The sequence below is a fragment of the Colias philodice genome, chromosome 10 (genome assembly GCF_061535455.1).
Source record: "Colias philodice isolate Cphi_HAF_F1 chromosome 10, ilColPhil1 Martin Lab GWU primary, whole genome shotgun sequence".
In the NCBI taxonomy this organism is placed as follows: Eukaryota; Metazoa; Arthropoda; class Insecta; order Lepidoptera; family Pieridae; genus Colias; species Colias philodice.
This window is the reverse complement of record NC_143095.1, coordinates 11,312,948-11,325,951: the sequence shown is the minus strand read 5'-3', so window position 1 is coordinate 11,325,951 and position 13,004 is coordinate 11,312,948. Positions and strand designations below refer to the sequence as shown.

General features: G+C 32.8%; 1 protein-coding gene across 1 annotated transcript; it reads left to right on the top strand.

The window, feature by feature from the left end:
* Window positions 1-2,464: 2,464 nt before the first annotated feature.
* LOC149485471 (uncharacterized) lies at window positions 2,465-11,826 on the top strand. Its single transcript, XM_089700326.1, has 5 exons — window positions 2,465-2,658; window positions 6,883-6,901; window positions 7,168-7,839; window positions 10,759-10,889; window positions 11,366-11,826. Exons 3-5 carry the CDS (start codon window positions 7,316-7,318, stop codon window positions 11,434-11,436), a joined length of 726 nt encoding a protein of 241 aa, XP_089556452.1. The 5' UTR covers window positions 2,465-2,658; window positions 6,883-6,901; window positions 7,168-7,315; the 3' UTR covers window positions 11,437-11,826.
* The last annotated feature ends 1,178 nt before the right edge of the window (window positions 11,827-13,004 follow it).

Genomic DNA, 13,004 nt, shown 5'->3' with positions numbered 1-13,004 from the left:
GTGCCATATGCATGAGGTAAATTGATTGGAGTAGGTAGTGGGTTCTTGTGGGCTATTATCTTCTTCTTCATCCTCTGCAATGATGGAGGAGGCAATGACGCACTGCTTTCCGTCAATGCCTCCTCCAGTCACCTACTTATAGTCAAATCTTTCGATGCAGATGCCATATCAACCTAAAAAAATAAGTGTGTCCTAGCACTCTTATAAATTTGAGCATAAAAGAATATGAGTATTTTATTTCGATTTTAGTTATTTTAGATTTTAGTTATTAATAAATTCTTAAAATTATAAATTTATCATAAAAGCAGTAAAAAATAAAAGTAATAATTAACTTACTTGAGGGTATACTTGATTTTCACTCGTAATTGTATGATTTCAATGACTTCCTAGAAGGCTCGCGCGGGAGACATGCGTCACCCATGTACTTTAATACATTCACAGAGTACACTTCGTTGCACCAAGGAAGCTGGCGCGCTGCTAAAATGTCCGGTGATTGGTAGTCGGGGAATACCTGAGACAGCAACACTCAAGCACGATTCTTTAAAAAATTATTTAGCAATATAATACACTGGGTGACCTATGTCCCCCGCGCGAGTGCTCTAGTGTTGGACTTTGCATTAACTCATTGCATTTACAACGAAGTATAATATGAGAAAATATAAATCTGAAACGAGTGAATCCCAGTAGGCAAACTTACCTATGTTTCTCCTGGTAAATTTGCCTAATTTATTTATTTATTATTACAAAGAACATGTTACATGCGTTTCAGTAAGATATATAGGTACATAACAATTATTACAAATAAACATAAGGTACTTCCCTCCGTGCTAGTCGCTGACGCCTCTGTGTTACAGCAGGGAAGTTTATTTTTATTTTATTTTTGAAGTGAAAACTTCTTTAGCGGCGTTGAGCACTTTTTCTGTAATGGGTATAAAATCTAATGCCGGCTGTACACACTCGCCGAGACACACCGAGACAGGCCGAGAACGAGTATGTACATGGTGCATTCGTCTTGTCTCGCTCTCTCGTGTCCCGCCTCGGTTGTCTCGGTTACTGGTCGGTTTTTTGCGCCCGAGTCAAAGGGTCTCGTTGAGTCTCGCGAGGAAAACGAGAGCGAGCATGTACACACTTGTTCAGTTAGTTGCTCGCTGACGTTATTTATGAACGCACGTGTTTCACTATGTGGTCTAATGAACGAGAATTACAGTTTTTGGAGTGTTATCAAACAGAACCTTTTTTATGGAACTTATTTTTTATGGATTTATTTTAAATTGGCCAGAAGGTTCTGCCACCAACTCAGCCAATTGATTTTCCATTGTACTTCTGAAACAAAGAAGCGTTTCTATTGATTCCTTAAAAATACAATAAAATACATTAACTATTCAGGAAGTTTTTATATTTATTTCCCTGTTTCTACTGCGGTGCATGGTATTCATCCACCATCTTCCTTTTCTCCATGGTTTGAGAAATTTTTTTTATAGTAAATGTTTAAAAAATTATAATAGCTCACGGCACAAAGACAAATAGCAGCAGCTATTTCTACGTCCATTCTCGTGTAAGTCTTCAGTTCAAATGTTAGAACGAGTGTGTACAGGCATGCTCTCGACGAGAGTCTTTTCGGCCGAGGCTCTCGACGAGAGGCTCTCGACGAGTGTGTACAGCCGCGGTTAAACTCGCGTCAGGACACGTGACCTGATCGAAAAAGCGTAAGATGGATGGAGAGAACTTAACGTTAATAATCAAGTTTTCACTTCTGCCGACACTCCCGGAGTGCAACCCGTCTTTTTTATTTATTTATATTTATATACAGGGTGTCCCACTATTGGTATACTAAGCGCGAAGAGACTTGTAGTCTTGCATACACTGACACTTGCATGACTGATCACGTAAAAAATACTTCAACAACAAAATTACGTCAAAAATTGTTTGCTAATTGTATAATTGAGTGCATTAGCCGAATTTACCAGTAAAAGAATACTATTTTTTCTTCAGTCCGTTCTTGATTATTTTAGGTAAACTTTCCGAACTATTTTATTCGGAAAGATATTGTATAAAATAACATTGAGGAACCAGTATAACATTGAGGACGTTGTTACAAAATATGTAGCTCAGGCTCTAGACAACAAATCTAAACGATTAGTCATCTTTTAAGATTTAACTAAAGCTTTTGATACCGTTTCAATTCCACTCCTTTTGGCTAAGAAGTAGTGTATTGGTAGACCATATTATAATTATAGTGCTAACAATAGTAACTAATATTTTTGTACATTATAAAATGTGATATATCTCAGTAGATATCCACGTCACTTCCTACTTCAAGTCGGTTAATTTTTAATTTAAAATATTTTAGCTTATGTTACTAATAATGAATTTTGCCTGTACCAGTACACACTGACAGGGTAGATCATGAAACTACCTTATCATAAAAAATCATCAACATGAGCGTAATATTATAATAATTATTCGTGTGACAATACATTAAAATTAAATAAAAAAATTAACTGCAGGGGACTGATCGTGTTTTTTGTTGCGTGCGGTTGTGATAATAATTATCAGTTTTAGTGGAACTATGGATGCTCTAAGGCTGTTGATTTTGCTCAGTTTGATGATAATTGTCGTTCTCGGATTGAAGGCGGACGACCCTCATGTATGTCAAATGTAAGTGCTTATTTAAGAAGAAAAGTGATAATAGTTTGGCAGTTTTTGATAAGGCTTGTGCCCTCAAATCCACCCTATTTGATGATAGGGTTATAATCAAATAGGGTGTATTTGAGGGACCTTGTAAGAGCCTAATTGTTGATAGATAGCTTGGTAGTTGGTACACGGGTAATTGTTTGTAGTTTTTGATAAGGCTTGTGTACTATATATTGATTCAGATAGTTACTCCCTTCGCTATGTTGATAACCTAATCCTTAGCTTTCCTTCCCACCAAACTAATTACTTCGGAAATTCCTTTGATGTAACCGCTGTCAGACTTTGGAATTCTTTGCCATTAGCTGTAAGACGAGCTTCCTCTCTTAAGTCTTTTAAAAATCTTTTACACCAACATTTTTTAAATATAGCATTTCCTTGATATTAACTGTACCTATGTATTTTATTTATATAGTTATTAATGATTAATACAGGTTTTTATTCTATGACATAATAATAATATGTAATATATTATACTTATTACTTCCTATTTTATTTTTATCTTATAATAATATTTTTTTTTCTCTTTTACTTCTTCAGCCACCCGCGCTACATTAATTATATTATATATCTATCCTCTACCTTAGGTGGCCTGGAAGAAAGCGATAAGGTCACCTTTTGTACTTTACCTCGCATCCATACAAATATATATACTGTACATTATAATATTAAATGGTGTGATACAATAAATGGTTAAATAAATAAATATATATGACAGGGTGGATTTGAGGCACCTTGTTAGATAGCCTGATATTTAATAGCTTATAGCTATTAAATACCAAGCTATAAGCTATGCTACACTGCCACGTTTTAATATCGGTTGAATTATTAAATTAGTTGTAAGTGTAAGTGAGACGCATGTAAAAAGCAAATTTTTTATTCACATGTTATCAAAGATGATTTGTAATGTGAGTATAATACAAGTTCAAGGTCATTGATAGAAACTGTGGTTCTCTCTATTATTTTTATTAATTGCAATTTCATCCATACTTAATATTATAAATGCGAAAGTAACTCTGTCTGTCTGTCTGTTACTCAATCACGCCTAAATTACTAATAGACCGGACTCTCAGTGGAGTTTCGTTTGCAAAAATAGCGGACCTAAATCTGACTTCTGATATATATTGTATAGATCCCAGACATCCTATAGACAGATGTTGCCAACCAGTTTTGTGGTCCCCCTCTCCCCACCCCGGTAATTAAATATGGCATACAAAGATAAAAATAAAAATTTCCCAAACATGCCGTGTGGGGTATCAAATGAAAGAACTTATTGAGTAGATCACGAATATATAGCATACTATAACATTTCTTACACTTTTTCTAAGATTTTTTAGAAAATTTACGAAAATGCTCCATTTTTGAGTTAACTTTAAACCACTATAGATTGAAAACTCATGAATATATTTTTTAAATTATTATTGTAAATAATTAACAATAGTCCATTGTTTACGATTCAATAGTTCGTACAGTGAAATAGTTGCATGGGGGAGTGGGGGGAGCATTCAAATATGGCGAGTATAATTTCAAGATTATGCCAGAAATAAAGGCCTAATACAAAAGTATCGGTGTCAGGGCTTAGAATAATTATCCCTGCACTGTCGTTGTGTTTGACAGAATGAAAAATATGGCAGAACATTCTTGAATCAGCTTGAATTCAGTGAAAGTTGCGCCTTGCAATTTAAAACATTTTGTGGGGTCATCAAATCCACCACATACATATAGCTCACTTATATTATATTACGAACTATTGAATCGTAAACAATGGACTATTGTTAATTATTTAAAATGATAATTTAAAAAATATATTCATGAGTTTTCAATCTATAGTGGTTTAAAGTTAACTCAAAAATGGAGCATTTTCCTAAATTTTCTAAAAAATCTTAGAGAAAGTGCAAGAAATGTTATAGTATGCTATATGTTCCTGATCTACTCAATAAGCTCTTTCATTTGATACCCCACACGGCATGTTTTGGAAATTTTTATTTTTATCTTTGTATGCCATATTTAATTACCGGGGTGGGGAGAGGGGGACCACAAAACTGGTTGGCAACATCTGTCTATAGGATGTCTGGGATCTACACAATATATATCAGAAGTCAGATTTAGGTCCGCTATTTTTGCAAACGAACATCTCCTTAGAGCCTGCTCTATAAACCAATTTTCATGAAATTTGGTATGGAGATATTTTGATACCCGAGAAAGGACATTGGCTACTTTTTATCCCGGGAAAATGACGCAATTCCGGAAATCGCACGGGAACGGGAACTATGCGGGTTTTTCTTTGACTGCGCGGGCGAAGCCACGGGCGGAAACGTAGTTATTAATAAATTCTATTGAAGTTTACACGACGTTTAAAACAGTTGATGTTTACTCAACGTATTTTCTGCAATTTGAAATGATCAGCCATTTTTGTACAAAAGAGTAATTAAAAATCATAAAACTATCGCCTGTAGTAGTGGAATAGTAAGTAGTATTAGATCGGTAACTAAATTATGAATATTCAATAGAAAAGCTCAATCAAATAGAACATAGTTATGGCGCGTTCTATGTTAGTCTTTTGAATTGGCGGGAAATGGAAACTAAATGTATCTTATCATCTCTCCGCCCTCTATCTCGAGAACGGTTCACCGTATGAATTTTTTTTTAAACAAAATTTGTAGAGAATTTTGTAAAATTCAAATTCAAATCAAAATTCAAATTGTCTTTATTTGCTGAATGTAGTTACAAAGCTGAGGTACAAATTTTATAGGTTCTTAGACATTCTGCTCGTAGTTGAGCGTGCAAATATCTTAAATTATAAATTACATTATACAATATCCCACCAAAAACATAAATGTAAAAATTGGAGCCGAGTTCAATCGTTGACTTAATTTGCCAAAAAAAGAAATGAGATCTAAATGTGTGCCAAGTTCTGCAGACAGTCCAGAAATTTATTTACAAAGATGTATTAAGTTCTTAGGTTGACTGAAAACTCAATTGTTTTATTTTCCCTTAGAGAACAATGTTTATTCCAAAATATGACTTTTTTAATTTGAATAATATAATTATTTTTACAAAGCAAACAACTAATGACCTATTGAACCCCATAATTTGATGAGGCTAGTTTTACATACCTACTGTTTATATTTTGTGAGGTTCTAAAAACTAGCCTCATCAAATTTTACATTTATGTTTTTGGTGGGATATCATTACTTTTTGTACAGAAAATTACTCTGCAAATTTGATTTACTTTATGAATATAATACCTTTTATATACGATTTTTTTTTTCTTGCGGTTTCTCTGTATGGTTTGTTTAGTATTATTTTCTATATTTTCTTGTATGTTATGAATGTCAGCGCACATTGCCCCGTCATTATCTGCAATTTTTTAAACTCGTTTTCTGTTTCTAAACATCCAGCGTGAATTTGTACACACACTATTTTAGTTTATTATGCACTGGTAATCTTTAAAACAAGATAACTAATTATTGTAACGACACTCAATTATGACGTTTAGGTAACAAAAGCACGTGGTTTTGTTTGAATTAATTAATTATAAATTTTAAGTATATTTATATACGCTATAATTAATACATCATTTTAAAAGTATGCTATGTCTATTTTCATATTTTTTCTTATATGAATACAAAGGAACATTTTTGCATCACTGCTCAATTTCTATTGGATGTAGAAATTGAACAGCCATGCAAAAATGTCATGTTACATATTTATAAATAAACTATTAAAAACAAAAATACTTTATCAATTCGAACCAATAGCCAATAATTCCTGAGATTAATGCGTTGGACGAAACAAACAATATTTCGGACAGGGAAAAGTTACGAATATTAACGCAATTTTAATAGAGTAGGTACGTACAAATACGATTGTACGATAAAATATAATCTCCGAATGATTCATTAATGTAAAAGACCAAAACACAAACATAATATGGTAAAGTTAATTCATAAATAAATTATAAGTACATCAACGACCGACATGTTCTTAAATAAAAATTATTTCCACCTAGATCGTTTTACCTCGAAACCTCCTGCATACAATATTGCATAAAAATTTTCATATAAAAAACTAAAAATAAACCATCAAAAAATGATTTTTAACTTTTAAGAAAACACTTTTATGGGTCGAATTTTAACACTACAATATATTATGCAGAATTTATATTAAAATTCATTTCTTTTGTTTCAGACTAGATCCGAGGACCAAGGTATGTAAATTTAGTAGAAGATGTCGTTTAAAGTTTAAAAATTCAGAGAATAATATTTTTGCATAATAAATATTATCGGTTATCCGCATTTAAAATGTGAAAAATCGCAAATTTCATTTCTTTTCATAGAATTACTACCTACGACATTTTACAAGTCGTGATGAATCAAAATGCTTTAAGCTATATTATCTTTTTTATGTAACCAGTTTATGTTCATGACAATAATTGTTATCCCAATTTTAATAGTCTGACATCATCTCTTTCAGCGATTGAGGTACGCGTGCTGTGAAGAATATTTTTACAACTATACGACTAAATATTGTGAACCTAAATGCAAAGATGGTTGCTTGCGAGGGCGGTGTGTCACGAGAAACAATTGCACGTGTACTCCACCATTGATTCTACACAATAACAATGAGTGCATTGACCCCCCCCCCGCCTAAATGCGATAGATCTTGCACAAACGCCAACTGTACAGCCACGAACACATGCACATGCTACGATGGATACGAACATTCAGACGCCTTCAATTGCATCCCCAAATGTACTCCATCTTGCGTACACGGGACCTGCGTCGCGCCGAATCTATGTGCGTGCTACCAAGGCTACACGATAAACAATAATTCCGAATGCGAACCAGTCTGCACAAGCTGTGAGAACGGCAAATGTACAGCACCAGACACATGCGAATGTAATGCCAACTATCAAAAGATAAACGAAAAATGCGAACCGATCTGCCAACGACCTTGTGAAAATGGAATTTGCACTGAGCCCGATAAGTGCGGTTGTCATGTCGGTTATGAAAGAGACCCGCTAGATCCGTATATCTGCCGGCGGACTTGCGATACTAAATGCGTCAACGGGGCGTGTGTGGACGGTGAATGCATCTGCAATAGAGGGTTTGATTTGGTGAACGATACCTGCCAGGAAATTAAGCCGTAAGTATCTTTTAGTCTATAAAATGAGTTTATTTTTGTATACACTTTTGTCATCGTTCGTGTACAACTACACATCTTATTGCCTTAAATAATTTTGTAAGATCAATAGTTTTTAGTTTGCACCTGTTTTATGAATTGTTCCCAAATAATGTTATTATTAAAAGTTAACGAACTGTGTGGGGTTTAGATCGTTTATGAATCATAATGGAAAATTAGCACTAGTATTATTACGGTTAAAAGCGATTGTTTGAAAAACATAGCGTGTATCTGTTTAATGTTAATTACATATACCTAACAGAAGAAGATCGCCGACGCTGCAGTTTCAGCGTATTGTGGATATGACGACGGTTGACCTCAATTCGGCGACTCGTGTTATTTTAAGTTAATTAAAAATTCATTCTATATTCGATCGTCGAATAGATTAGAATATTTTTAGATATAATATTTTATTGTAATTTTTTATCCCACCAAAAACATAAATGTAAAATTGGAGCCGAGTTCAATCGTTGACTTAATTTGCCAAAAAAGAGATGAGATCTAAATGTGTGCCAAGTTCTGTAGACAGTCCAGAAATTTATTTACAAAGATATTGTATTCACTTCTTAGGTGAACTGAAAACTCAATTGTATTATTTTCCCTTAGAGAACAACGTTTATTCTAAAATATGATTTTCTTTTAATTTAAATTATATAATTATTTTCACAAAGCAAACAACTAATGACCTGTTGAACCTCATAATTTGACTTGGCTAGTTTTTAGAACCTCACAAAATATAAACAGTATGTAAAACTAGCCTCATCAAATTATGGGGTTCAATAGGTCATTAGTTGTTTGCTTTGTGAAAATAATTATATATAATTTAATTAAAAAAAAATCATATTTTAGAATAAACGTTGTTCTCTAAGGGAAAATAAAACAATTGAGTTTTCAGTTCACCTAAGAACTTAATACATCTTTGTAAATAAATTTCTGGACTGTCTACAGAACTTGGCACACATTAAGATCTCATCTCTTTTTTTTGCAAATTAAGTCAACGATTGAACTCGGCTCCAATTTTTACATTTATGTTTTTGGTGGGATATCATTACTTTTTGTACAGAAAATTACTCTGCAAATTTGATTTACTTTAAGAATATAATATTTTTTATATACGATTTTTTTTTATTTTTTCTTGCGGTTTCTCTGTATGGTTTGTTTAGTAGGTATTATTTTCTATATTTTCTTGTATGTTATGAATGTCAGCGCACATTGCCCCGTCATTATATGCAATTTTTGAAACTCGTTTTTTGTTTAAAAGATTACATGATTTTCTAAACATCCAGCGTGAATTTGTACACACACTATTACCAAGATGCAAAGATCGTTGTAGAAGAATCGTCGCCTTACTCCATGACGTTACGGTATTGCCATGACGCGATCTTGAAATTTTACTCTAAACGCACCTAAAGATGTTTCACTTATATAGTATTAATATTACGCAAATTAAATCATTTCGACCTTCGACGAAGCCTTCTTCCATAACACTGAAATTAAAACTAAACTAAACACTCATAAATAAAGAATAAATAAATGTGAATATGTAAAATTATATATTATTTTTAACTGTATGAGCAATATTTTTATTACAATTTTCTTTTATTTTACGTTTAATAACAGTTTTGAATAAAGAAATCATGCAATCGAAGTAATCCGCCCTAGCGATACTAGCGCGAGTGAGTGTGATGTCAGAGGCGCATCGAATCTACAGATGTTTCGTGCTAAAATATGTAAACTTCAATAATCTATATCTCAGTCATTTATTGATGGATTTCAAATTTTTTTTCGGCCACTGATTAGTTTTGATCTATATTTTAACACTATTATGGTGAATATAATATTTTTAATTTTTATAAACTTTTCCATCTTTACCTACTTACTTACAAAATTAATGTCATTGAAAAAAAAATTAAATTCATATAAATTCACTGTTTTCTGAATTTTTTTCCTTTGTACACTTACTATTACCTAGTTGATTACAAAATCTGAACTTTCTAGGTCATCTGGAAGTGGGTTAGGTTTTGTTTTGTCAGTCTTAAAAATTGCGATTTTTGGATATTAATATCTACGCAACTGCTTAATCTGTATTTATGAAATTTAAGGTTCTTGTTTATCTTAGGGTCCTCTTTATATGTACCAAATTTGGTTTGTTTATGTTAAATAGTTTTCGAGTTACAAGGGGGTGAAAAGTGGCTCCAAATGGTTCGTGTAAAAATACACACGGCTGCTGCTCGCCAGTTCTATTCGCTTGAACTCGGCTTGACACGCTGCCGCGTGTCTAGATTAATTAAAGTATTAGAAAGTTTTTTGTTTTTTTTTCCAATCTGTGGCTATCGCATACTTATTTATCCTACCGACTGCGCCAAATAAGTATGCGACAGCAACAGATTGGAAAAAAAAAAATTAATTAACTTAAAATAACACGAGTCGCCGAATTGAGGTCAACCGTCGTCATATCCACAATACGCTGAAACTGCAGCGTCGGCGATCTTCTTCTGTTAGGTATATGTAATTTGTTTAAAATTGATATTATATAAAATACATACGTGTAATTTAAGAAAATCAGACACAAAATAGTACAAACTTAAAAGAAATAATATAAATATGACAGAAAACATGAACTAACAAATCTAAAAATATGTAGTTGAATGTAATTCAAATAGTGTCATGCAATTTAATGTCTATTTGATTGAATGACGAATGAAGTCAAGTTGTTAAATGTAACGCTCAATGTTTTGACTGAACGTCATTTAGCATAGTCGTTGGTTTGGATAAGGGGTTACTAACCTAGTTTCATGTTTTTTTTAATGAATGTCGCCACCAATGAAATAGCGACATGCCCATAGTAGAAACAAATGATCATAAATAATAAAATATTTGCAGGTTGGCTGGCCTCGAGATGGGATGGCTGTTGGGAGGCTGCGTGGGAATCCTGCTGGTGACCGCGATGATCATCGTCATAGGCCACATCTGGAGGAAGCGGCGCGAGTGTGGAACGGAAACGTTGGCCAACGGTACGATAGCTAATCACTTCCTGTCATCCTTATCGCACTGCTAAATTGCGTTTGACTACCTCTATTATCTGCGAATACATGTATAATTTGTTTATTTTCAGTCCAGTTGTAAAGCTTAATTGTGAATTAGGTTAATGTTACTATTTGTGTAAATCAATGCTTTATGGAATACTTATATAAACAGATTTGAGGATATAGTAATGAATATTTTACCAATAGGTGTTCTCAAGGGGCCATGTTCTAGGCCCTACTTTATTCTTTATGTATATAGATAAAGGCGTATATTTATATTGCGCTTTATGTATATTGAATTTTTTTAACTTTTAAATGGGGAGAAATTTGTATTAAAGCTTTTTTCATTATTAAAATTGTATTACAATGTTAATTTAAATAATACGAACTCTCAACAAGTACTATGTTACTTATATTTATTGGCCAAAAATAAACTATAAATCTCTCTATATCATACTTTTCAGGTGAACTCGGTAATAATCCTTGGAATGGCAGCGTCCTCTTCGCAGCTCCGGAAACACTAAGAGTTAGATAAAAGAAAAACATCAATAATTATGAATTTCTGAATCTTTCTGAGTGCACTGAATTAAAACTGTCGTTCTTAGAGAACTTATAATGTTTCTAGAAGGTTCTGTGTGAACAGCATGATTGTAATTAAGTAGATATAAGGTTGATATTTAATATCGCTCGAATTAAGCTGAATTTATATAGAAACGCTAGATTTTAAATAGATATTGTTTTAACAATCAGTTTTTAATATGACAGATGTTTTGAGAGATGAGAGATATACTGATAAAGGTGCTGATGGCGAACTTATCATATTTTGGCGTATATTTTCATACATTATTTTAACTGACAGATAAGTGTAACATATCTAAATGGTGTGAATCTGGCTTCTAGTGTTCGAATAATACTCTTTTATCAACAAACATCTCTTAACACTAATCCATGTAAAAATATTTTTAACACTAATTTAGAAGAGTGACTATTTTTTGAGTACAATATTTTTTTTAAACGGGTTTACTATGACATTTTCCATAATCTATAGTTTCCAGTGACAATAATTCTTCCATCTAATTATTAGGGTCTTTTAAGATAAATACGTAATAATATTATTTTTTTCAAATTTGCCCTCTACAGTATATTCATTTCACGTTTAGTTTTCTTTTTCAATTCAATTTGAATAATAGAGATTATTTTACACTAGAGGTCCGCCTCGGCTTCGCCCGGCGGGTATCAAAATATCTCCATACCAAATTTCATGCAAATTGGTTCAGTAGTTTAGGCGTGATTGAGTAACAGACAGACAGACAGAGTTACTTTCGCATTTATAATATTAATAGTATGGATTATTACCATGGCCAAATCGATACAATTTTATGAACTGATAAATCTTCCTTGATTTCTTTTTTTTGTCATCTATAGCTCGCATCTCTAGCATGGTAAAAATTTACCAAAATTTTTGAATGTAGGTATTGATTTTCATATTTATTGATTTATTTATTTTTATTTATACAAAATGCATCTTTGTGTATTTCTTGTAAATTGCCACTTGTTAATAGTTTCTCTTGTAAATTTTTATTTTTTATTACTTAAAGTGAAATGTAACTCAAAATTTGTTACCTTATTAAAGATCGATAATTTAAAATATGGTTTTATTGTTTTCCCTTTATATTTTCCCCCCTAATCTTTTAAGATTTAATTAAAGCTTTTGATACCGTTTCAATTCTGCTCCTTTTAGAAAAGTTGGAGTAGGAAGTGTATATTTTGTAGACCATATTATACAGTGCTAACAAGACCGCCTCCTTGGTACAGTGGTTGGGGCTTGAGCGTAGAACCGAGGGGTCCTGGGTCCGATTCCCGGTGGAGACGAAGAAAAAAAAATGTCTCGGTCTGGCAGGACACAGAAGGCTGATCACCTACTTGTCCCTAAAGAAAATCGATCAGTGAAACAGATGTATGAATAATGCATCTGCCCCTTACCCCACTACGGGGACACGGGACTTCACTTTTTAACAATAATAACAAATGTTGTTGTCTATACTAATATTATAAAGAGGAAAAGTTTGTATGTATGTAAGTATGTATGTATGTATGGTTTTC